At 47.0% G+C, this 26,415-nt stretch overlaps 1 protein-coding gene, 1 long non-coding RNA gene and 1 pseudogene across 2 annotated transcripts; 2 read left to right on the forward strand and 1 right to left on the reverse strand.

Annotated features, from left to right (window-relative positions):
• The first annotated feature begins 9,295 nt into the window (after positions 1 to 9,295).
• On the forward strand, positions 9,296 to 11,425 carry LOC124662095. Its single transcript, XM_047199986.1, has 2 exons — positions 9,296 to 9,830; positions 9,873 to 11,425. The coding sequence occupies exons 1-2, from the start codon at positions 9,296 to 9,298 to the stop codon at positions 11,423 to 11,425; spliced, it is 2,088 nt and encodes a 695-aa protein (XP_047055942.1).
• A 1,608-nt stretch (positions 11,426 to 13,033) lies between these two features.
• LOC124663660 lies at positions 13,034 to 13,300 on the forward strand. Its single transcript, XR_006990416.1, has 3 exons — positions 13,034 to 13,063; positions 13,120 to 13,121; positions 13,193 to 13,300. It is a non-coding gene; the product is annotated as an uncharacterized LOC124663660 (long non-coding RNA).
• A 10,784-nt stretch (positions 13,301 to 24,084) lies between these two features.
• On the reverse strand, positions 24,085 to 25,160 carry LOC124662096 (annotated as a pseudogene).
• Positions 25,161 to 26,415: the final 1,255 nt, after the last annotated feature.

The raw sequence follows: 26,415 nt of genomic DNA on the forward strand, positions 1-26,415 counted from the left end.
TTTTAGCTGAAAACCCAATTATCTCTGAGTAAGTGTTGTAGAACTCAAAAGCAGCCTCATGTGTATCAAAAACCTGGTCAATATGTGGTACATGGTGGCTCCGCACTTCCTGACTGCATGTTTGAGCGGCCTTTAGACTTTCATTCTCAAGAAATATTTCGATATCTTCTTGAGACAATTCTTGTACAGTATCTTCTCCCACTGACCTTACTTCACCATCACTTTCTTCTCCTTCTAAATCAACTGTGCTAGCAACATTCGGTTCCTCTCGATTATCAGGAATGTCAGGCTGAGAGCATTCTTGTTCCGCACCATCACTGTTGTCCGAGTTCTGACCTGACTGCGGGGGATTAACCCATGTATCATTGTATTTGTATGCACTATCCCCTTGAGCATCTGAATACTCATCTGGTTGGCCATTTCTCAAGTATGTGTCATTCAAACTGCAGGCATTACCTCCATGAGCATAATCTTCATCACTGTTATGAACATATTCACTTCGCCCAGTTATCATGAACATTTGATTCTGGAATTAAACAGTGAAGGACAATTAGAGAATTATAATACATGTTAAACATGAAATGTTTTTGTAGGTCTTGTCAAAAATTGATCAACATTTTTATTACCTCACTACCCATTGGTCCAGTAAGCAAATCCATGAAACTACCTTCACCTTGCTGAAAATATGAAAACATCAGTTCAATCAATTTTTGCATTATTTTTTTCAATAATGGCAGAACATATAGAACTTTTTGTTTGTGCATTTAACCTGAGAAAGTTGCATCGATTCAATGCTCTGCATCATTTGAGAGTATGTCATACCACTGCCTTGTGATAGGTTCAGCTGCATTTTTCATGTTAATATCAGATATATACAATCAGATATATACTACTTTCACTTCTTCATATTTTTAGGTTCTACACTCACTGCATTTTCTTGGATATCTATTCTTGCAGGCTGTAGGTCTAAGTGGCAGGGCGGAGGAACCTGTAGAAAGGACAAACATTTGTCATTTAAAATGTCAGCTACAGGAATAGAAGTTAAGTTAACTATAGTGTAGTCCCTATGATCATATGAAATGAAAATTCTTCAATACTGCCTATGTGTTTACTATTTAAGTGCAAACCACCTGTGTAGACTTGTACATGCAAATCGAAAGTTTTCCTTTTGTTTTTTATAGTGCATTTACCTGTGTGCACTCTACATGCTTGTTGATCTTCAAAGAATTCAACCTGAATAAAAAGCAAAACATGTTGTATTGTTTCAAGAAATAGATTCGGACAAATAGATTCAACATTGTAAAAGTGTTACCGAAACTAGTCGAGAGAACTAAAAGTTTGACTTATCTTGTTACTCGTGGACCGGATGAAGACGATACAGTAGAATTGCTAAAGAGAAGCTGCTCTGAATATCTCGATGATTGGTCGAAATTTCGAGGTTGCCCATGCAAAGGTGTGTAAGATGAAACCTACATTTTGAAGATCATTTTTAAATTGTCAATTTGTTTGTACAGCATACTTATAGAAAATTGCAAGTTCTGCCATATGTGAACAAAGGATTACCTGACTTTTGCCTTTGAGGAATGAACCATATGATGCATATATACTTGCCTCTTTAAATGCTCTTGCATTTCCTGCAAATTTGTGAAAATCTGTTATTTTTTTCGTGTTTGTATATGATGCATATATTCTTGCCTATTCAAACTGCAAGCATTACGCACACAAGCACTGGCCTGATGACCATCCAATTACCGCTATTTCTAGGAGTTTGGTGTAATAATCTGTTATCTTACCAGTAGCTATATAAGTTGTAATAACGAGGTTATTCGAGGGGAGCTACCGATTAAATTAGTCACAGCTATCAGATAATCACATCAAAGCTACCTGATTAAATTAGTCACACATATTCTAGGAGTAGGTTAATTCAGCAATAGCTAATTACCCATAATTATCAGATTATTACACCAAACTACAGTTACAAAGTCATCGTAAGAACCGAACTTGCTCCTTCAAAATTTGTGTAAATCTGTAATTTTTTTCGTGTTTGTATATGATGCATATATTTCTTGCCTATTCAAACTGCATTCATTTCCCACACAAGCACTGGCACGATGGCCATCCAATTACCGCAACTCAAGCTTCTTATGCAGCAGCATGTCAATTTTTTTGCAGCTGCTGCTCTGCTAAGTAAGTACACTTTATAGTCATAAGAAATGTTATGCTAACTGTACTACACTAGCACTCACAAGAGAAGTTAGAGTTGTAGACTAAATTCAGGGTTGTGGTGCATGCCGATATCGCTGTTTTTGCCTTGTGCTAGCTGTTTCATCATAGCATTATATATGTTTAAGCAATTGTCTTATAATCTTCCATGCAATTGTTATTTCTTACTGATAACTCTCAATCTGTCATATGTCTATTTCTTTGAACTGCAACAGGAATAGAAGTGTAGTCCCTATAATCATATAAAATGAAAATTCTTCCATACTGACTATTTGTTCACTTTTTTAAGTGCAAACCACCTGTGTAGACTGTTCATGCAAATCGGAAGTTTTCCTTTTTGTGTTTATACTGCATTCTTACCTGTGTACATTGTACATGCTGTTGATGTTCAAAGAATTCAACCTATAGTAACTTCTATTTTTTGTAATCTTGAACTGCTACTCAACTGGAATCAATTTTTTCAACACAGGAATCAAGAATTGAGAAGAGGACATGATCTTTTCTGACGCACAAGTTACAGTACAGATCTGGGACAAATTTTTCGACAGAAATTGAGGAGGAAAAATTGATGGATTTAGAGCAGATCATACCTGGGTAAGATCCTGATCCATTCTCCATCTACTTGAGATCCTTTTCAATTTGGAGGTTTTGGGGGAAGAATTTTGCTAAGCCTTACTGGGATCTCTTCTCCCCATGGCCAGCAACGTCTCGACGGGAGGAAGAAGACGATGCTACGATCTGATCTCTGCCTGTTCTGTCTTTTTCTTGCGCAAGGGGTTCAGCTGTGACTTGGTCAGCCCACAGGAGTCCAGCCAGCGACATAATTGCACAGCAGCAGGAGTCCAGCTGTGACTTGGTCAAAATCAGACAAAAGCCCACATAAAGGCACAGCAGGGCCCAGAAAGCAATCAGGTGACACAGCAGAAAGCTATCAGGTGACACGAGACAGAAGAAAACGATCAAGAGATCGACGGTTTCTGGGCGTCGACTGAGACTTAAGAGTTTCTCAGTCGACTGTGACCCAGGCACTCCCAAATAAAAAACATTCATCGATTAATCCTCCATGTCGGTCACGTTTAGCCAATGGACAACAAATATTCGTGTTGATCATGGGTTTATGACACGAGGCATTCGAGATTAAATTTAGTGCAAACAATTTTGAAGATTTTTCTTCTACTTTGTAAACACACACGATACTCCCTCCAACCATAAAAAGAATATTTAACTTTATTTAAATAAACTTACGACATTCTTTTATAGACAAAGGCAAGTAGAACAATCTAACCATAAATCTAGTGCATGCTCTCATCATTTCCTTGTTCTCTTCACAATTCAATATAATTATATAAACCTCCTCTTTCTCTAATGCGAAGTGATTTTTCACGACTCCCTTACAAGGGCAATTAGAGGCGATCTGGTTTAACCCCTTGGCCGTCGGTGCTACCGCCGCTGGTTCCCCTGCCCTCCGTTGGCCGCTATAGTGGTTGGAGGGTAGGGGAACCTTGCACCGAATGACCTTGGAGGGTATTCGAGTTCTTCGTTACCAATGTAGGGGTTCCTGCGATGATGAGAATAAATGTCCTTTAGCCTGCCTAGGTCGGTGTTCTTCTCCGAAGGAGCATCAACGAGCTGAAGTTTGGAGTCAATCGTCGAAAATTATGTCTAGGTTGATAAACGTTTGTCTACGACGGTGGTGTTCCGTGGAAGGGATGATGTCACATCATATTGGTGTCCTCAAGTTCTGCATTCGCTTGATAAAGCTCAATCCGGATTGACTCCATCAGGGAACTTGCGAGTTTTGTGTCTCCAATCTCTGTCTAGCCATAGAAGGGATCTACCGCCCCACCTTATACTAGCTTCACCGGGACTGTGATTTCTCAAGATCGTGGTTGCTGGCATCTTCTAGTCTACGTCGACGATTTTCCCAGCTGTTGCGTCTACAAGTGTCCAGGTTTTTTCAAGCTTTCTCAGTTTCTCCGGCACGAACTTTGGTACACCAGAGGCCCAGAGGCGGCATCGAGGTCTGTTCATGGTGCGCTGTCGAGGGGTGCCGAACTTTTCAAGAACCTATGTTTTATTTCCTGTTCTTGTAAGGGCTGGTCTCAAACCTTAGGTCTTTTCTACAAAAAAAAAATAATACGAACCTCCTCTTTTGGTACTAGTAGCAAACAAGCTTGTTTGCTTAAAGTTGTTCTATGACAAAATTTTCTGCTAATTAGAAATCCTTTGAGAGTGCTTTTTCCCAGACCAAGGGAGTAAGAACCCTTTCTTTTTGTTTGAGGGAATGAGGAAGAACCCTCTTGAGGTTTTCCTTAGTCAGGAAGTACCTGACCGAAGTTGCTCTTAAATGAACAAGTCTTCAAATTTATCATCGTGTTCCTGTTTGTTCTGGTTTGCTAAACGAACCGCGAACCATACCCTGAGGATCTGATCTGAGGGCATCTCCAACGCGGGTACCCAAACCCAAAAACGGACTCCGAATTGGTCCGGATGGGTCAAAACTGCACCCAGCGGGGCAACCCATCTTAAAAGCGGATACTCTCAGCGTCCGGTTTGACCCAAAACTGACGCAAATGCTGGGAGCGCTTTGGGTCGAGGCGGACGCGAGCGCGCGTCCATCCGTGGTCGTTCTGTCCGGCCGGACAAGCGTTCGGCCCATTTGACGGGGAGACAAAAGCAAGCCGATAGACCCCGCAGCATTCTCTCTCCTCTGTCCTCCTTTCTCCATGAAAATCGTTGGTGGAGCCGTCGGAGTTTGGCTCGCCTCGTGGACTGCCGCCGTCGCCTACTCATGGAGGCACCCGTCGCCGCCGCCTCCCTTTTTTTCACACCTGTCGGAAGTCGCCGGAGGCGCAAACAAGCTCCGTGCCCCCGGCGAGCTTGGAGCCGCGCCGGCGATGTCGAACGGGGCAGCGCCCGCTACGAGCTTGCAGCGACGCCGGCGGCGTCGAACGGGGCCGCGGCGGCGGACGGGGCCGTGCACGCGGCGAGGCACGGGGCCGCGCCTCCATCCGGTCGGCCGCGTCGGCCACGGACGGGGACGGGCACGGGCGGGCGGGCGGCGCGGCGCCGGCCGCATCGGCCATAGAGCTTGCACGGGCGGGGGCGGCGCGCGTCGGCCACGGGCGTGCTCGTGCCCGCGCCACGACTCGCCGCGTCGCGCATGCCGGCCACCATGCCGCTCGCCGAGAAGCCGCCGCCCCTGGTCGTCGTGCGCGCGGCGATGTGCACCCGCGCGAGGCGCTCGTCTCGGCCGAGCTCGCCGTGCATCGCGTGCGCGAGGCGCTCGCGCCGGCAGAGCTTGCACAGGCGGGGGCGCGCTACGGGCGGAGGTGGGCCCGACCACGGGCGGGCACGGGCGGGGACGCGCTACGGGCGGAGCCGAGGGAGGAGAGGTCGAGCGGCAGCACCACGACGCGGCCGGCGTCCGTGGCGGGGCCGAGCTCGGCGAGGAGGCGCGCGCGGGCGTCCTCGGCCGCCTTGGGTTTCTTGCCGGGAGCACCAGCCTGGCGCCGCGATTGGCCGGCACCCGCGCCGTCTCCGCCCGGATCCCCGACGTGGCTCGGGTCGCCGGCGCCGTCCGTGGCCTCCTCGGCGGTGGTGCGCGAGCCGAAGCCGCTCGGGCCCGCCGTGCCGGCCGAGTACCGGGGGCGAGGGCGAGCGATGTGTGCTGCGGCGATATGTGCTCCGGTTCAACTAGTACTACATGCGGAGAAGAGGAATAGTATTTGGGTCTCTGCGCGTTGGGCAACGAAAAAAATCGCGGATGTCCTCGTCTATCCGCCTCTCGAGAGGCCGACCCAAACAGCAAAAAACGGACGGTTCAATGCGTCCGTTTGGGTCGGAGCGTTGGAGATGCCCTGACCATGCAAAGTGTGGCTCAACAAGCAATGCGCAACCGATCCTAGGACGAAAGCTGTTTCCACGGTACCCGCATGCACGGCTGACGCGCAGCTGCAGGCTTCCATCTCGTCCGTCCAGTATTTACGTCGGTTCAAACGCACGGCGGACGATTGACCAAGACACGTCGGTTGGGCCCACCTACCGCGATCTTAGCGACGGAGCCAGCTGTCTCCTGCTGTTCAGGGGAACAGAAGCGCGGAACGGAGCAGGAGAAACGGAGCCCGTTAGACCGATAGCGAGGAAAATTACGATTTCCTCCTACCGTTTGGAAAAGCAAAACACAAAATACGTTCCCCTCTACTTGCCCCATTCTAAATATAACGCACCGATTTTTTTTGCACGGTAATGCATAATTTTGATCACTAATATGAAGCAAGTTATATTAATTCACAATGTATTAATTCACAGTATCTTTTATTTCATTTATTTATACAATTTTCATGAATATACTATGAATACAAATTATATTCGAAGTTGTAAAAAAAATTACTAGCGAAAGTGAATGGCATCTTCAATTTTGCGAGTACTATGTATACATGCACATTTAAACGGTTACTCGAGTTATAATGCAATCTTTATTTCATTACTTTTTGGAAAACGATTCAATAACACCGGAGGACGGAACAGGCTTCGTCCTCCGCCTCTAACTCTTGACTCCTGTATTCCAAGGGACTCACTCACCACCGCCGCACCACTTTGTTATCTCCTCATCGGCACTCCCTTCCACATGCATCTCTCCCCCCCATCTTCTTCCTTTGTACGCGTCATTTCTTCTCAGCAAACACATCGGGTGTCATGGAGATGGAGACCCCACCGACACAACAATCTTCCTACCATGTGCCGCCGCTTTTTCGGCCAAGCGCCACCACGCGCTAGCCACACGTCGTCGCCCAAATCCCTCACGTCCCCTTCTCTCCTGATGTCATCCGCCTCCATGATGCCGAGGACGGAGCTACTAGTGAAACTGCGGCGGGCGATGTTGCGTTCAATCGAGACCGTCGTTGTTGTAGGCGACACATGTTGATGCTTCCAGCAGCACGAGGTGTTGGTACCAGCGGCGGGAGGTGTTGTCACACGCCTCCACAACCAAAGCTGGAAAGGTTGGGTGCTGGAGCTGCGAACTCGTGACGGTAGTGCAAGCCCCGCCGCTGGAGCTGCAAAGGGTTGGGGCTGTAGTTACAAGGCCCTGGAGCTACAAATTGAAGGGCCAACGGGCAGTCCTGCGGGCGTGAGGCATTGATCCTTTTTTTTTGAGGTAAAAACACAATATATTAAGCTAGCAAGCCGCCTCATTAAAAACCTTCCAGTCCCCTTAGGTACCCTGGTAAGGAAAAGAGTGCGTCTGAAACTTGCTGCTGCAAAAAATCACACAATTGTTACATCATCTAGGAGGGTTTGAGCTAAGAAACTAGGGGGCTCATCGACCCAATTACAAGATAAACGAGTAGAGAAACACTCCCTAGCAATTTCATGTGCAACTTTGTTCATATCCCTCCCACACTTCTTGAACTCGACATTTCCAATATACCCTGCCTGTGTGACTATGTCCGCGTATATAGCCGTTGCCTCATTCCAAAATCTTTCATTTCCTGAGTAGTATTGTATAACTTCACTTGAATCTGATTCTGCTTCAACAGCGCTGAACCCCCTAGTATTAGCAAGCAAAAGCCCATTACGCATAGCTAGCGCCTCTGCCATAGCTGCGGATGTAACATGCGGTATAAAAATTGAGTTTGCCGCAAGAAAACCTCCGTGTGAATCCCGTATGATTGCTCCTGAAGCCCCAACTTGGTCTTCCAAAGAGAAGGCTGCATCCACATTTAACTTTACAAAATTTGCACTTGGTTTCATCCATACCTTTTTCATCTCAGAAATTGGACGACTAGACCTTTCTGAATTTGAAGCTATAGCTTGGATGGAATAACACATTTATGGATGGGGGTATCTGTTCTCCGTGAGAAATTTTCCTTCGCAACCACCAGATGTACCATGCAGAAATTGCAATCACCTCATGTACTTTAATAGAACTATAACCTGGGAGCAAACTTGAATCTATCTTGAGGAGGGCTTCAAGAACTTGGGACCCTGAACGGCCATCCTCCATTGCTTCATGAATATAGTCTGCAATTCCCAGTTCCGACCATATATTGGCAGCAAGATCACACTTAAAAATCAAATGAAGAATATCTTCTGATGCATTATTACACAGGGGCATCGGCAATTGGGACCAACAGCTTATTCACAACATTGATCCTAATGCTACAAGTAGAGGAAACCGATGCTGCCAGGGATGAGATGTCAGTGCAGCAAGCGTCGGCGGTGGTACTACAAGGCTGACTGAAGGTGTAAATGGTGGTGCTGCAAGCAGAGAATCACCAGGGTGCGTTACGTCGGAGCAAGCACCCTCGTGCAATGTGAGTCGAGAGGATGGGATTTTTTTGGTTTCATTTTTTTGTCATTGAGCATTGACTCCTTGTTTGGTCGTATCGGACGGCTTTATCTTGACGACCCAGAGAATCGATGATTTGATTCCACCGAGACACTCAACGTGGCCATGGGAAACAAAAAGTGATGTACCTTGTAGTTTGGAGCTGGAGAGAAACTATTGTTGATTTTGAATTTTGGATTGAGGAAATTTTGAGTTGTCTTAAATTTCTTAAATTGTTTCAGAATTATTCCGTATGAAACTCGTAAAATTTAAACAACACTTACTTTCAACAGAGTAATTGTAACGAAACTTGTTTGACAGAAGATCTCTGCTTCTATTGTTTTCATGCTGAGATTCATCACTTCGGTTAATTTTGACTAAAGGCGACTCGAATGTAATCGACTAGAGAGAATTAAACACGTCAATCAATTAAGCAACGTTTCAATGGAAGTAGTAATAATTAAGAAAAACTAATGTGAAAGAAGCAATGTCGGTTCAAAAAAAAGATCATCGGAGGCCCACACGAGAAGAAGAAAACGAATCTGTGCCGTCGATCTGCCATGTCGGTTCAAACAAGGGTCGCGATGAACGCACGCCACGCCGCAGCTCCTCCTTCCTCCCAACCAATATAACCGAGCGTACGAACCACGCGAGCCTCTCCAAATCAGATCGAATCCCATCCAGCCGAAACCAAATCCCCACCTCGATTTCCAAACCCAAAACCCTAGCGCAGCGGCAGCCATGGCGATGGACACGGAATCCTCCGCCGCGGCGCGCCTCCTCCTCGGCCCTCCCGTGATCCGCGGCGCGCGCCCGTCGTCGGCCGCCGCCGCCGCCGACGCCGCCCCGGCGTCGCACCCGTTCCTCGACCTCCTCGACGCCGCCTTCAACGCGCCCTCCGCCGCGGCGATGAAGGCCGCGCTCAAGCCGCAGCGGGCGCTCACGGCGAACTGCTCCGCCACGTACTCTGGCTCCGGCAACCCCTGCCTGGACTTCTTCTTCCAGGTGGTCCCCAGCACGCCGCCCGAGCGCGTGCGCGAGCTGCTCGCCGTCGCCTGGGCGCACGACCCGCTCACCGCCCTCAAGCTCGCCTGCAACCTCCGCGGCGTCCGCGGCACCGGCAAGTCCGACAAGGAGGGCTTCTACGCCGCCGCGCTCTGGATGCACGCCGAGCACCCCAGGACGCTCGCCTGCAACGTCGCCGCGCTCGCCGAGTTCGGGTACCTCAAGGACTTCCCCGAGCTGCTCTTCCGCCTCATCCACGGCCCCGACGTGCGCAAGGCCGCCAAGGAGGCCGCCGCCGCCGACAAGGCCCGCAGGAAGGAGAAGGAGTTCGGGAAGAAGAGGGAGGGCCTCCGCGCCAGGCTCGCTGGCAGGAAGCGCGCCCGCGAGGTGGTGGCTGCGACTCCTGTGCCGACGGCCAAGGCCACCTTCGGCGACTACCTCTCCGCCGCGCTCTCCAAGTCCAAGTCCACCAAGCATGTTACTACGATGGAGGTCGAGACCCTCCCTGCCGCGGAGCCAGACGCGATGGAGGTGGATCAGAAGAAGGCGGCGACTCCTAAGAGGAAGCCGCCGAGGGTCATGTCGAAGAAGACCCGGAAGGTGGCCAAGCTCGCCGTGCAGTCGCTGGAGACGTACTACGGCGACCGCGCCTACCGCTTCCTGTTCGACGCCGTCTCGGAGTTCTTCGCCGACCTCCTCGCCTCCGACGTGGAGCAGCTGGGCAACAAGAAGAAGCGGAAGATCGGGCTCGCCGCCAAGTGGTGCCCCACGCCGGGCAAGTCCTTCGACCGCACCACGCTGCTCTGCGAGGCCATCGCCCGCCGCCTCTTCCCGCGCGGCTCCGACTCCGAGCTCGCGGAGGACCTGAGCGAGGAGCACTACACCTACCGCGCCCTCTACCGCCTCCGCCGCGAGGTGCTCGTGCCGCTGCGCAAGGTCCTGGAGCTCCCCGAGGTGTACATGAGCGCCGGCAAGTGGGACGAGCTCCCCTACACCCGCGTCGCCTCGGTCGCCATGAGGCGCTACAAGTCCCTCTTCGAGAAGCACGACGAGGAGCGCTTCGCCAAGTACCTGGAGGACGTGGAGTCCGGCAAGGCCAAGATCTCGGCGGGCGCGCTGCTGCCGCACGAGATCGCCGCGCCCGCCTACCGCGGCGAGGACGACCAGGTCTCGGAGCTGCAGTGGCGCCGCATGGTGGACGACCTCCGCGCCAAGGGGTCGCTGCGCAACTGCATCTCGGTCTGCGACGTGTCCGGGAGCATGGCGGGCACTCCGATGGAGGTGTGCATCGCGCTGGGCGTGCTCACCTCGGAGCTCAGCGACGAGCCCTGGGCGGGCAAGGTGATCACCTTCCACTCGAGGCCCTCCATCCACGTGATCAAGGGCACGACCCTCCGCCAGAAGTTCAAGTTCGTCGAGAAGCTCGAGTGGCACGGGAGCACCAACTTCCAGGGGGTGTTCGACCAGATCCTCCGCACGGCGACTGAGGCCCAACTGGCGCCGGAGAAGATGATCAGGACCGTGTTCGTCTACAGCGACATGGAGTTCGACCAGGCGTCCGGGAGGGGCTACTACAACGGCGAGGCCTACGGCTCCGGCTCGTGGGACACTGACTACAAGGTCATCTGCCGCAAGTTCACCGACGCCGGCTACGGCGACGTCGTGCCGCAGGTCGTCTTCTGGAACCTGAGCGACTCCAAGTCAACGCCGGTCACGTCCACCCAGCCGGGATGCGCCATGGTGAGTGGCTTCTCCAAGAACTTCCTCAAGATCTTCCTGCAGAACGACGGCGTGGTGAGCCCGGAGGCCATCATGAAGGAGGCCATCGCCGGCGACGAGTACCAGAAGCTGGCCATCTTCGATTAGATCCACGGTCCTTTTGTTCAGTTGTCAGCTGCGTCTAAAAGTCTCGTGGTGTTACTTGTTTTCTGAATTCTGAACAGCTAGTTTTGCTTGCTGTGTTTGATTTCAGTGCCTTTCTGAACTTGAACCAAAATTGTGCTCGTAATATTGTCTTTACCAAACTATAGCTTGATCAGTTGCTCTGCTCTGGACGATCTAATACTGAATGTACTGAGATCGATCAACCTCCCTGAATATCTTAGTTGGTTGTGCAATTCTCAGCAGCTTGAAGTGTCGTTAGAACTTGAAGCTAGCTTATCCAATGTACTGAGCAGAGTTGACGCAATGACGCATCATCACATGAATAAATTTCTAGTTGTTTCAGTAATATACGTGTAAAAAAACGAAAGAAGTCCAAATAGCCCCCATAAGTTTGAGGATCCGGACGCTAACCCCCCCTAACTTTAAACTGGAGCAAATTACCCCCCTAACTACACAAAACCGGGCAAATTACCCCCAGACGCTAATTGGCTGTTTTGACTCTGGTTTTGGACACGTCGGACACTGGTTTTGGTCCACGTCGGATACTGGTCGAGCCGAACCAGGTCGAGGCGAACTCCCCTTCCAGACGCGCGCCTGGTCGAGTTCGTCCCCAAACCGTCCTCCACCTCGTCCCCAAATCCCGTCGCCGTCGTCGACCTCGTCCCCAAATCCCGCCGCCGTCCTCCACCTCATCCCCAAGTCCGGCCGCGAGCGCCCTCCCTCCTCCTCAAATCCCGCCGCCGTCCTCCACCTCATCCCCAAGTCTGGCCGCGAGCGCCCTCCCTCGTCCCCAAATCCCGCCGCCGTCCTCCACCTCATCCCCAAGTCCGGCCGCGAGCGCCCTCCCTCGTCCCCAAATCCGGCTCCTCATGTTCCTCGACAACTGGCTCGCCGCTGGGATGGGCCTGTAAGTTGTCCCCCCTTCTTTTCTTCTCCTCATGATAGCGAGTAACCTGCTGAAATGTAACCAGTGATTCATCGGAAATTCAGTGCTGAATTGTGTTAGACATTTAAATATATAAGTAGTACAAATGCACAGTTGCGAATTCATACTCCATAATCTTAAATTCTTACTTAGGTAGGGGCACACTTTCCTGCTCTTTTATTCCTTCCTAAGTTGCCAAATTGAATGAATACTCCATACATAATGGTTAAAAGATTTATGCCCTGCAAATACTAAAGCCTTCATTAGTGATGAATGCAGTTCTAGATTCAGTGTCGTGTTGAAATAATGCAGTGCCTGTATAGTTTTTGCAACCAAATCTTCGTACATAAACATTGATCCGTGAAACTGTTATCAGCCCAAATTCTGGAAAAAGAACATGCCGGCTACAAATATTAGCCAATAGCACATCGTTGTATGCAGCATGGTAATTCATGTTGCTTTACCATAGCCTCCCAGGAAGCCTCGTGACTTGTTGGGATGTTTATAATTCTCTGAATAGTCTGCCAGTTTCTTTAGGTGTTGTGCTTATTGTTTTTGGCATAGTTACTGTTTTATCTCCACGATGTCACCATACAAGTTGCACAACACCAATATTTTGCATAGTCTGATGTTCTGTTTTTTTTTTAACTTTTTGATATGCCTTCGGTGTGGAGTCCAGGCGCAGGGGAACCGAGGTGGCTGGAGTGGCTGGGTGGGAGTGAAGTTCCTTTGAAAGGTGGAAGTGGCTCAGCTGTTGCTGAAATCGTTGGAGTACCCAGCTGCAATGCTTGGGGTACCGAAGGCATGGTCTCCAGTAGTCCAAGAGCAACTGCCTGGATGCAAGGACAAGTAAATGGCAAGGAAAAGTAGTTTCCAGTGATCAGCTTTTGGTGATGGTTGGAGTGAGTAGGAGTACTGCAGTTGGTAGCTATGTGCAGTTGGTACTATCCAATGATCAGCTTTTGGAGATGGTTGGAGTAGATTAGCAGATGACCACCAGTAGTGTAGTTAGTAGCAATGCTCATCTTTCTTTTGTAAATGAACCAAAGTTGTACTCTGTAATCGGACAAGCAATGTAATGTTGTCACCTTTTGGTGTGAATATATGTCACAGCTATCAAACATGGATTTCTCAGGCATTTTTGCAAATATTTCAACAAAACCATCTGCTTCTCTTATCACATATCGAGCCATACTGTTGACAGATGTGTTGTCATCAATACTGCACATGAATTTCAAATTTTTCTTCTTCTCAATTAGCCTCCAAGATAGATTGACCTTCTCCAACTCTTCAACTGTAATTTTCATATGATCGCTCAAATGCCTCTTCAACTCTCGTAGTGACAGGCCTGAAACGGGCACGGTTGAACAGCCTGTCCTTCCCCCTATGTATTGCCACTCCTTCCCATCATGTTCCATTCTCCCACGATAATGGAATCGAACAGAAAGCGTCCCCATCCTACAAAAAGATCAAATTTTGTCACTTCAAAAACACTCACTTTTACTGTCAACATATCACTTCTAATGAATTTGCACATCTACTGACAGTATTACTACTATGCCGGCGAGTTGAGGAGCGGCGGCGGAGGTTTTGTTCTGCGACAAGTAGGAGAAGGCTGAGTGGGCCGGTGGACCTTTACTCTCCTTGCTGGACCGGATTCGCTAGACCTTGATTTTCCTGACGAAGACAACCAGGTTCAGAGATGCAAAGTTTATACAGAGATTAAAGTTCAGTTAGCTGTTCATCTCATCTCCACGTTAGGGAACTACATATCCTCCATTAAAATTGGTGAAGATGTATGGCCTGCCTATGTTTAGGAGACACAAGCTGTAACCATACGTGTATACAGAATAAAAACCGAATCACAAACCAGAAGTGCCCGCCTAATGCAATGGTTTGGCATGCTGAAACATTTGTGCCACAGGATTGGGGAAGTGAATACCTGCTTGTCCTTGGTGCCACACTGTAATCAGCAGATCATGCCGCCGATCGTCCCCGTCGCCGTCGTCGAGAAGTTACCGTCGCCGCCGTCCAAGCGCAGCTGCTGTCGAAACCAGCCAGAGTTAGAGATGCAGCCTACAGAGGATAGGGCGGACGAACGTGCTGGGCGCAGACTTCACCTCCTTGCCGTCCACCTCGCGCGGCGGCGGCGCTTCGCGATGGCAGTTCCGCAATCTTTGCGCGGGGCAGGGCTGCGTGAAGGTGCCGATCAGGTGCTGATCGATTCAATCGCTTGACCAGGCGCGCGTCTGGAAGGGGAGTTCGCCTCGACCTGGTTCGGCTCGACCAGTATCCGACGTGGACCAAAACCAGTGTCCGACGTGTCCAAAACCAGAGTCAAAACAGCCAATTAGCGTCTGGGGGGGTAATTTGCCCGGTTTTGTGTAGTTAGGGGGGTAATTTGCTCCAGTTTAAAGTTAGGGGGGGTTAGCGTCCGGATCCTCAAACTTATGGGGGCTATTTGGACTTCTTTCTAAAAAAACTTGTTTGCTCACTACAATGCTTTTGTTCAAATTGCTTATCTCACAACCGAGGGTGTGCTTCTTTGTTTCTGCATGTCAAGTGTCGTGGTGTTACTTAATTCTGAACTGCTAGCTTTGCTGTGTTTTATTTCAGCGCCTTTTCTGAACGCGAACCCAAATTGTGCTCGTAATATTTGTCTATGCTCTGCTCCTAGACGATCTGATACTGATGTACTGAGATCGATCATCATCCCTGAATCTTTCAATTCTAAGCAGCTTGAAGGGTCCTTGTTAGCTTTTGTTTTCTGAATTCAAAACAGCTGGGTTTGCTGTATTTGATTTGGAACCAAAATCATCTGTTATTGCGTATCTTACCAAGCAAGCTAACTGATGAATTCCTAGTTGGTTCTTATGTCCGGAGAGTAGTATAAATCTTGTTTGCTAACTAACTATACTAGTTGGATCCAGTTCCAATTTAAAATGCTTTTGTTCAAATAGCTTATCACAACATGCTTTTTTTGCTTCTGCATGCCAAGGACCAAATTTGGCATCCAGAATAAAACTTCCTTCAAGTTTAGGAGTTGATTTTACAAGAAAAAACAATATATACGAACTTCCTATGCAGAGGCCGGACTTTCAACCACATTTTCGTAAAAGAAAAAGAAATCTAAACTATATTCCGCCCCTTTTTTATTTACGTAGAGTTAGTAGCATAAAATCAACGCATTCGACAGCAAATTTACCTGCTGATACCTTTTTCTCCTTTTTGGAGAGAAATCCATAATATTTTAAAAACAATTTTACCAGAATCAAACCAGTTGCGTATTTCATTTGGTGCCCAATATATAATGCGGTGCCTATTAAATTGTTGACAATTGCGTGGAAGTAAAAAAAAACAAGATATACAATTATGATCACTTGTTAAATAATTCAATTCTGAATTTAATTATGGCTTCATCTTCAACAAAAAAAAATCAAACAAAAACAAGACCAGCCAGAATTTTTTTATTTTTGTTTTCAACTAGTAATAGGTTGGAGAAAAGCACATCGATTGAAAATAAAATAAAAAAGACAAGAAGGCCAAACTGGGCCAGTTACTGTGGGCTCAAACAGCTTGAAGCCCAACAACTGATCGTTCCCTTCCATCTATCACTCCCAGTTCCAGTTCCACCGAGGAGGAGAACGTGCCGCCGCCGCCGCCGGAGGGTCCCATCAACGCTCCTCCCGGCCGGTGAACGCCAGAGGTCCAAGGCACCTGTACGACGACGTCTCTTTCTCAGCGGGTCAGCTCGCTCCATGGCTCCCTGCTCCATTCGTGCCGTGAAGAGGAATTGGTTGGATCTCGGTGACGGGCCGGCGGGGCTCATCGCCGACCGCGTCCTCGCCTACGACGTCGCCGGATACATCCGCTTCCGCGCCGTGTGCCGTTCGTGGCGGCGGTGCTCCGCGGAACCTGGCGCGTACGGCGTCCTCGACCGCCGGTTCCATCCCCGGCGGTGGGTCATGCTGCGGGAACCGGTCGCCGCTCTCAACTGCAACTGCCACCGCCATCGCTTCCTCAACTCCTCCACCGGCGAGTGCGTCCAGGTGGACATCCCGGAGCTCCGTGACCACGAGCTGCTCGCCCCCACCGCCGAGGGCCTGCTCCTCCTGCTCCACGCCCGCAAGAACGTCCGCCTGCTCAACCCACTGACCGGACAGCTCGTAGAGCTCCCGCCGCTCACCACAATGCTGCCCAGAATGTACCACCACTGGCTTTCGGCTCATAATGACCATTTCGACACCGACTTCACAGCGTATGGCTCGGGCATTGCTGACGATGATTCAACAGTCGTGCTCTGCTTCTACACCCTCCGCATGCTAGGCGTGGCCAAGCCCAGCGATCAGTCATGGACGTTGCTCAAGTTCAATGACCTGCTGAGAACGGCACCCGTGATGTTTGCTGGCCGCTTCTACTGCATTACCCTGGATGGTGTCATGGTGCTAGAGATGGATCCACCGCGGCTGGTGTTAGCTGCCAAGCGGCATATGTGGATTTCCTTAGACGGTAGCGCGCACCTCGTGGACAATGGTGGGGAGTTGATGCTGGTTCACCGCAAGCGCTTGACTGGATACAAGAGGGGCTATGACGTGTATCGGGTTGATTTGGGCACCAAGACCCTATTCCCTGCCAATAGCCTCGGCGGAGGATGTGCATTGTTCATGGGCATGTATTGCTCTCTCTCGGTGCCCATCGAGGGTTTTCCCTCTGGCTCCATTAGCGGCGACACTATCTACCCGAGCTTTGACGTCGAGGAGAGGACCGAGATCGAGGCTTACCATCTCGCAGATAAAACTATCTCACCTGCTGCCATCTGCAACCTGGATGGCTTGGCGGTGCAGCCACACACTCTTGTTGACTGCCTTTCATTGTGCAATACTGTCAGATATTATGAAGACAACGATGAATCTGAAGAAGATTCGTATTAGTACTTCTATAGTAAGTATGTTTTTTTCTCGATTAGCTAATATCTGCAACTTCCCTAGGATTATTGTATGTATTTTAGTATTACGGTATGCCTGTTTCATTTTGATTGGCTTTTTCAATTTCATTTGAAGTCTCGGCAGAAACATATTTCAAATACTAGTAAGTTGTAACCATGCATCTGCAGACTACTACTACTGCAGGAAAACTGAACAGTTAGCCATGAAAGGATATAGTCAGTGTACATTGTAGTGTTAGTATTTTTACTCATTAATTTTATGACGAGGGCATGGCTTGCATGTTGATACTTAATACTAGTGTTAGTTAATCAAGAAACAACTTCTGCTAGCTCCAGAAAATCCAGATTTAATTACATTCACAAGATCTTGTATAAATTATAACCATATAGCTTGCTGGTTCCCATACACCTTCATTTCCCACATATAATAAAAGAGCAATATTCTGTTCATTAAACTGTCACCTAAAATACGCCCGAATCCCATTGTTAAGGCATTTTACTTATCTGCAGTTTGTATTTTTATTTGGTTATATCCAGTGGCATCAGAAAATGATAGGTAGAAAATATTTTTTCTCTGTGCTGGACTGCTGGTTGTTCTTTGCAATAACTCTGCTAGGCTTGAAGAAATGGCTCATCTTAACATGTTCCATGATAGTATTGCTAAGATCTGGACCTGAGTCTTCTTTGCCTGATTGAGATTGACTAACACTGTTCAGCATGCTTATTTTGTTTGAAATGTTGGCTACTTCATTATCATTAGTTTGATAGTGCTATCCAAGACAAATGAGTGTTTGCTATTACTTGCATTATTTTGCTCATAAACATTCTAGGCATGTTCTTGATTTTATAAACCAATTTTATAGCCTAAGATTTCTCATTTGAATACTGTTTGCAGTTTTCACTCTCGGAAAACTAATGGACGTGAATGAAGATTATGGAGAACTTTCTTCACTAGCAAGGTTTGTAACTTATAAATCATCTAGCAACACCCTCTGTGTGCTCTTTCATGTTTGCTATGCTTTACATAGTGCAACAACTGTACTCCATTTTACTTTATAATAAGCTAGTGGACTAATGTCTTCTCTTTTCTTCTACTTCTCTCAAGGCTGTGAAATTTCAAATGAGAAAAATTACTTGGAAAACATGAGGAAAATGGCAGCTTATTTGCACCTAAGATGATACCTTTGATGAGTTCAGAAACTCTTATAGGAAGTAAATCCAAGATATTTTCATGTCAATCAGCTTCAAAATACCACTGTACAACATTTGCCACATGTAAATGCCAAAGATAAGAAAATTACTAATTCAATGTCAACGGGCGCAAGAAAAGAAAAGAGTAAAGACTGATGTTTTTTTCCACAGAGAAGATGAATGGTTATATAATCATACTAGAGACTAACCCCTGTCTTTAGCAACAAAGTAGTTGGTGATTTGTAGCGTGTAAAGACTTGATTGGCAACTTGACTGTGGCATGCTGACTTCACTGTGCTGCAAGTTAAATGGAGTCCTCTCTTGTCTCTAGAGGATATGTACGTTTGACACTGCAACTGAATATAATATAGAAGTAATTGTGCCAAATACAGATAGAATTAACCCAGGGTATTTTCATGCGTGAGAACAAATCCACTCCAAAGTCTGTATTCCCTCCGGCCCATTTTAATTGTTGCGGATTTAGTACAAAGCTGTACTAAATCTGCAAGAAGTAATATGGGTTGGAGGGAGTACCATTTTTGAAGAGTGGATAAAAACAACTAGTGCTAGTACAATATGCATGATTTTACCATTCTCTGAACTTTTGCTAGCATATTTTGTGTCTATTATGGTAAAATCATGATCTCTAGGTTGCCTGACTCGTAAGCAGTTTGATTTACCAGTTTAATATGATAACCATATACGTACACTGTCCGTTTGCCATCTATGATACTTCTTCAAAATGGGAAAATAATAGCCTTTTCAAACTTCAATATCATGCACATCAGTTCTGCAGTTTGATAGGCTTTTCTCGAAAACATTTCCAAGATCAGTGGAAGTAGTACTAAACATTTAACTTGTTTTCATCTTAACCGTTGACCGCAATAACTGGGGCCATCAAACTTCTCATGTTCATGGGATTATCCCTATATGTACCTGGATTGATAAGAAAATGCAGCACACCTTCACGTTCATGTTCTTTGCATTGTTGAACTGAACGATTTGCTTCAGAAGAAATATCCTTGCTCGTAGTGATCCACTTGGAACTCACCTTGCTCCACCTGAAATTGTGGCCTGCAGGATGGCGCCCAACGGCTTCTTCCGCAGCACGTGGCCTCGAGGCAGAACTCCATGAGGGCCAGCGACGGTGCCAGGCACGGCAGCAACACAGCCTCTCGTTTAGATGAGAAAGAGGAGGAGAATAAGGGAGGATGTGGAGTGCGAACGTTGGGTCTCAGGCTACATGTAGCTTATTTTTTGAACAGTTCAAAAACTGCGCTTTGAAATTTTAAAAAAATCAGAGAAAAAAATTTAGATGTAGGAAATAATGTACTCTACCAATGTTTTGAAATCTTATCGAAATACCCCAGTATTTTTGGCTGCACAAAAAAGATAAAATCTGACTTTAGATGTCAGATTTTTATCTTTTTTATTAATCCTATAATGAAAGGTATTTCAGGGTCCAGATTTCGCATGGTTGAACATTACATCAATATCTGCATCTGGGATTTTTGTTTAGATTTTTTAAAAACTTTGAAATAAAGGGCTACCTGTAGTCCAAGCTCTAAAGTGATTTTTTTGGGGAGGACGTGCGACTATTTTTAGGGTGTGACTACATTATGGGTAGGTGTCATGCATTTTTGAACAGGTTGAAGGAGGCAACCATCTTGATGAGCTCCACAGCCGTCAGTTTTTTTGCGAGCTGGGAGTTTGTTTTGTCTGTTCTCTACGGAAAACGATTTGTCCGTATGGATTACAATGAAGGCCTGGCAATCATCTCTCCCTGGACTGACTGAAACTGCGTGGGAGAATTCAGTTCTGACCATATGATTCTTCCCTCACCTTTTTGGTTGATGGAGGTTGAATCCAAGCGGATCAGCTGGACCCAAGAATCTCAATGCACATACTTAATTACTTGACGAGAACTATCCACTGCCCCAATGAACAAGTGCAACAAATCAGCATAACCTTCAGTTTGATCGTCATCAAGTGCAACCAAGCCAATGAATGAATGGAACAATATAATAGTGACCGTACATATCTCAAAACTTCAACAGAACCAACAATTCCTAACACGGACCACAAGAAGGAGAATCCTACAACACTGTATCTAGTACCATTCTCCTCAGGCTCCTCAGCTATTACATGAGACCGGGACGAGAATGAAAGGGGAAATGGGGTGTGGTCAGCGCAGCCCGGTCAAGGTTGCTCCTCTTCTTCTTCTCCTCCTTCATACCCTCCTGCCTCCTCTTTACCTCCGGTTGCTTCCTTTTCTCGCCACCATCGCCCGAACAATTAACATACGAGGAGGCGGTGTTCTTGGGGAGCACCTTGACATCCGAAGGCCCACAGCAGAATCCCATGCCTGCCCTGCTAGGTTACTTCTGCACTATCGTTTCTGCCTTGTTCCTTTCTCTCCGTGCTCTCTATGACTCTGTTCTTCAGAGCTTATGGGAACCTCAGCTGTTCTTGGGGAGTACTATTCTCCGTTTGTGCGTGTCTGTGTTTCTGTTGGCAAAAGCAGAGGCTCATGGCGACCTCTTTTATAGGGCTGGAGAGCAGGATCCAAACTTCCGGCTGAAGGTGTTGTTAGTCCATGCAGTGTGTTGCGTGGCAGATGCTTTGAATTTTCTTACTCTTGGAGTCTTGGTGATAGTGACAGTCAGATATCGCTGACAGGAGACTCGGCCCAGAAGTAAGCTTCCTTGGCAGGCAAGGTTTTCATGATAAGGAGACCATTTCCGTTCTTTATTTCTTGGCTTAGAGTCCACATGAACTTGGTCTATGGTGGGCTAAACCAAGGCACACCTAAGCTAGCTCAAATTATGTAGTACAAGACGTACACACATTTTCTTATACACATAACAAATCCTACTATACAGAACAGAATTACATATGCAACTTTTCGTGTACAATTTGGTAAACATCTCGAATTTTCCTTCAGAACCTTCATCCCTGCTCACTAAGCCACAAAGGCGTGCGGTTGCTCAAGGATTGCCTGATGCCTGCTCGGCGCCCAGTTCGATCGACGAACAGGAGATATCTTTTACTGCAGTTTCCTATCGTTTATTTACCCTGGTAAATGCATTGAGTCCCTGAAACAACACTAGCACCAGGTCTAAAACCAATGGTATCCAAGAGAGAGATACTAAGACCATGGTTTCAGTAGCAAGGGACACTACCACTATGCAATATCTCCAGCTAGGTGGGTTCTTCAGCCAATGTTTGTCACTACGGCTTGTGAGCAAGTCAGCAGCGCAGGAGGTACAGAGTCAGTTTCCAAAAAAAACACGATTCCTGCTTGAAACAATCTGCTTCCAAGTTCCAACCCAATGGTACTCCTTAGAAAATGAAAATGGCTGGCAGTGACAGTGTTTGAAGTCGAACATAATCTGGAACCTGAACCGGAAAAAGAGAGACCTCTTCTCCTTACCAGTACAAGCTCTAATACCATAGCTTATGGTAAGATCGAATGTCACATGAAGCATTAGTGCCATAAAATGTTTGGCAGCTAAAGTGAAACGATAAGAGTTTTACCCTGGAGTTGGTTGATCTGTGAAATGCAGGAACGATGTACAAAATTAGAGAGAGTCAGAAAATGTTTTCAGTAGTGTATACATGGTAGCAAGAGAAACTCCCAACCACATGGCACATGAGGTGAGCAATCTCAAAAGTACTATCTAAAAAAACAAGAGAAACTCCTAGGATAAAATATCTTCAGAAAAGTGAGTTCTTCAGCAAGTAATTAAGTAGGAACTATAACCCAGTGCATTATTAGTCGTTGTGGATACCACCAGCAGCTGGGAAAACAATCAGAAAGTAGGCAACACGCCACCTGGGCCTGGTGAAGAATGGGCCACAACAATATTGGAAAAGACAGCAGCAGCAGAGGAGGTAGAAGCTGCAGAAGAACCATTTTATTCAGAGTCTAAAACAAAAGAGGGTTTCAGAGCTACACAACTAAATGACTAGTTTATGCTTCATTTGATAAAAAAAAGACTAGTTTATGCTTCATTTGATAAAAAAAAGACTAGTTTATGCGTCATTGCTTGGAACTGAATTTTGAGATAGCGCTGATTTCTTTTAACACTTGACCCCTGAACTACTAGTCATCTACCAAGTGAAATTGACTGATGTTGTACACAGACGAATGATTTTTAGAAAGGACAAGAAATGATACACAGAATAAATTGATGACTTAATGGCACAATGCAAACATAAAATTTCCATCAGTTGGCTGAGAAAGGAGTCAACTTACCAGGATCCGAAGAAGCCACCAAACCCAGGCCCCCAAGAACCACAGCTAACGAGAAACCCAGGGCCACCAGGTGGAACCAGACCCCACCCTCCTGCAGGACCTCCCGAACCTGGTCCTCCTGGCCCCGCAGATCCATCCTGCAAAGCTAAACTGCTGCTAAACAAAATATTAAACTGCTGCTGAATAGTAACCTACAACTTGACAACTCAACCCCAAAGAACAAACAGATACTTATGCTGCAGTTCGAGGTTTAGAAGAATTTATACAGGTACGGTGAGAACTGGTGGCCGAGATGTACATGTTGTTCAAATACTCTCCCACTGGTCTACCTTCCAATTACTGTGCTCTCCTTACTGGTGCATTACAAGGGCATTCTAAGCTCTCCAAATTTAGTCCAATTCTAAGATACTATGTTTCAAAGTATGATCCGATCAACACACTCTTAACAGAATACAGTAAATCTAAAAGTGCAACACCTACAGGTAAAAATATAAAAGCATCTGATTCTACCGAACGATCTAGAAACAGCAACTACAAACCATGTGCCAAATTGTTTTATGCGAGGCACAACCTAAGTTCTTAATAGCAGTTGTGCTACAAAGTGTGTCTCTGCAGTAGCGCCCAGAACCCCAACAATGAATAAATTGCAAGAGTCATTAGTACATCATTTCCACAGACTACCATTGAGAAGAAGAAGTAGCTGGAATGAATCCAGAAATGGGCACAAGTTAAGTAAACTTTTTCTACTTCAAATACATGGAGAACTAGGTTGATATGACATCCTAATTAAAATAGCAAGGTCAATTGTTCAATTCAATAACATAAAGACAGGAATGTGCAAAGACCAAGTTGCTGGAATGAATCCAGAAATGGGCACAAATTAAGCAAGCATTTTCTACTGCCAATAAGCACCACTTTGCATTGATAAGTAATACAACGGAAGATGGAGTGCACACACACAAACAAAACATAGCATCAAATACAATACATGGAGAACTAGGTTGATATGATATCCTAATCAAAATAGCAAGGTCAATTGTTCAATTCAATAAAATAAAGACACAAGACAGCTTAGTTAGGACATATTTTAAATGTGCAGCATGATGTCTTGGTAATTTGAGCACTAATACATAACAGTAGTCCCTTCCACCCGCCTTACAAGCATTGAATTCATGCAACCAGATAACAATGAGAACTTCTTGACCGTAATAACTCTATATGAATGAATCAACAAAGAAGCTAGCGAGCTTGTTCTTGATGTTGCAGACCATGAGGATACTGACAGTTAAGCTGCTAAGAAGAAGCATGCCACTCAACAATCCTCAGATGAAAGGAGAACCATTCACAACATAACCCTCAAGTGTCGGAAAGAAGGCATGCTGAACAAGAGATTGTTTGAGGCTAAGCTGATTAGTACACTGTAATGGGCGACGGAAACTGGCAACCAACTTCCTATCCATGTCAATCTGAAGTAGCCACTCGCCAAATTTGGCCAGCACGAGCACATGACCATCCGAGGACGGGATGACACGCCATTGACCGTGGAAACTTCCAAATTTCACGATGAACTCTGCAACCGGCAATTCAACCCGGTATCTGGAGGCCCATGCCTCGCTCTCATAGTCCTGCATCACCCAGACATCGATGATTGTGTTTGCATAATTAGAGGTAGACAAGTAAAGCATTCCATCCATCTCAAACAGAGCAGCATAGCCACGAACAGCCGGAGCACGCATCTTCCGAAGCAACTCAGTTGTGGTGTCGAATGCCCTTATCATGCTTCCGCTCTCCTCCCTGTGTACATGCCAATGCAGGCTACCACGGAAGAGAACAGAAGAGGCTTCACATAGCCTGTCCACCGCATCGAGGCACCGTGTGCGCCTCGGCGGCTGGTCGGATCCCAATGTGAAGACGTAGTATCCATCTTGATTGGCAGGTGCATAACTCGGCTTTCCGAGCAACAGCCGGTACTCGCGGGAAGGGCTATGAGGGTACATCCCCAAGAGCGCGAAGCCATCAAGGTGCGGCAAGCGAGCATGCTGACGAGTTGCTGGGTTGCTGGGACGAGGAGGCCGTCGCAGGAGGCCTCCAGACCGAAGAAGGAGGTGCCCAGTCGCGCGATGGGCTGGAGCTGGCCGAGGGCACCGTCGAAGGGGATGAGGTCTAGGGCAACGCGGTCGCCGGCGCCGCTGAGGTCGTAGCCACATAGGAGGGGGAGCGAGGGCTGGCGGGCGTGGTGAGCGAGGAGGAAGTCGCGGGTGGAGGTGGCGCGGCGCCAGGCGGGGCTCACGGCACGGCAGCGGAGGAGGGATTTGGGAGGCAGTCGCACGAGGATCTCCCATACCACGACCTCGTCCGGGAGAGGCGCCGGTACTGCTTCACCTGCGGCCTCTGCCATGGTCGCCGGCTGATTCCTTCCCAGGAGCAGAGCAAGAGGAGTGGTGTTGGTGACGGCGGTCGGCGGCGGAGTGGTGCTGGTCTTTCTCTTTCAGATCAGAAACGCATTTAGCTCGTCTCATGGACTGGCTGGGATGATAGATTTTGCCTCTGCTGCTGTACAATTCCTGAAGAATTTTGTTTATCTGATTGTAAAATTGTACTAGCAACTTAAGAAGTTCAAAGTAATGTAACTTGAAAGAGGTCAAAATAATTCCAGATGGTTAATGTTTTAAAATCAGATGACTAAAATGTAACACGCACAGATCAATGCAATCTGAATCACACTACCTAGGTGGAATACTATAGATTAGATATATGCCATTGCAGTTATTTTGTATTTCAGAAATTTCACTACAATTTTCATCTTTCGAAATATGCCACTATATGTTTCTCGCCGTCATGATTGAATGCGTAGAGTCTGATGACTAAATTGAAGGTGTGAGTTTTCATCCGGTTGATGGAGGAGTATCCATTCTTAAATGTGTCGGCGATACAATCCTTTCTATGCAACATGACATTGAAAAAACAAGAAATCTAAAGTTAATCCTATCAGCAACTACCATGTTCAAAGATAAGTTTCCATTAGAATGAATTGTTTTGTTTAGCGAGACTCAAGGCGATGTTGCCTAGTACGATGAATTATTTGGCTGCGGGTAAGGCTAGTTTTCTATTAAGTATTTTCTTATTCCGATTCATTATTGGAGACTTATAAACGTTGAATGGAAACTGTTGGAGGAGGGTTTAAAGAAAGGGCGTGACTACATCGAGGTCGACCTCGTTTTACCCTTAGAGCGAGGTCACCCAAACTTTCCTTTTCTAGTTAAAAAGAATCTTTCTAAAAGTAGATTAGACACGCGCGGGTCAATGGACAGACGCGCGGGAACCAGCGCCCCCTTCTTTCTTCCATCCAACAACCCCCGTACCTTCTCCAGTTCTCCTTCATCCCGTGTGTGGAATAAAATACATCAAAAAATTTGTTGTTTCCAGAAAGAATTGCGGATGGGAGACACATCGGTGGAGCTCCTGTACCACCTGTTACATTGTTGCAAAAAAGTTCTAGCCTGATCTGATGCAACTACTTTGTTACATCCAAACAGGAGTTAGAGTTACATCCAGTAGGATGCTAGAGTAGTTACATGTCCGTGCTTTAGCCAGAGCGATCGAAAAAATACATGCCAATGTATCACGACTTGGGTGAAGAACAACTAGGTAGA

This window comes from Lolium rigidum, chromosome 6 (assembly GCF_022539505.1).
Source record: "Lolium rigidum isolate FL_2022 chromosome 6, APGP_CSIRO_Lrig_0.1, whole genome shotgun sequence".
NCBI classification, from domain to species: Eukaryota; Viridiplantae; Streptophyta; class Magnoliopsida; order Poales; family Poaceae; genus Lolium; species Lolium rigidum.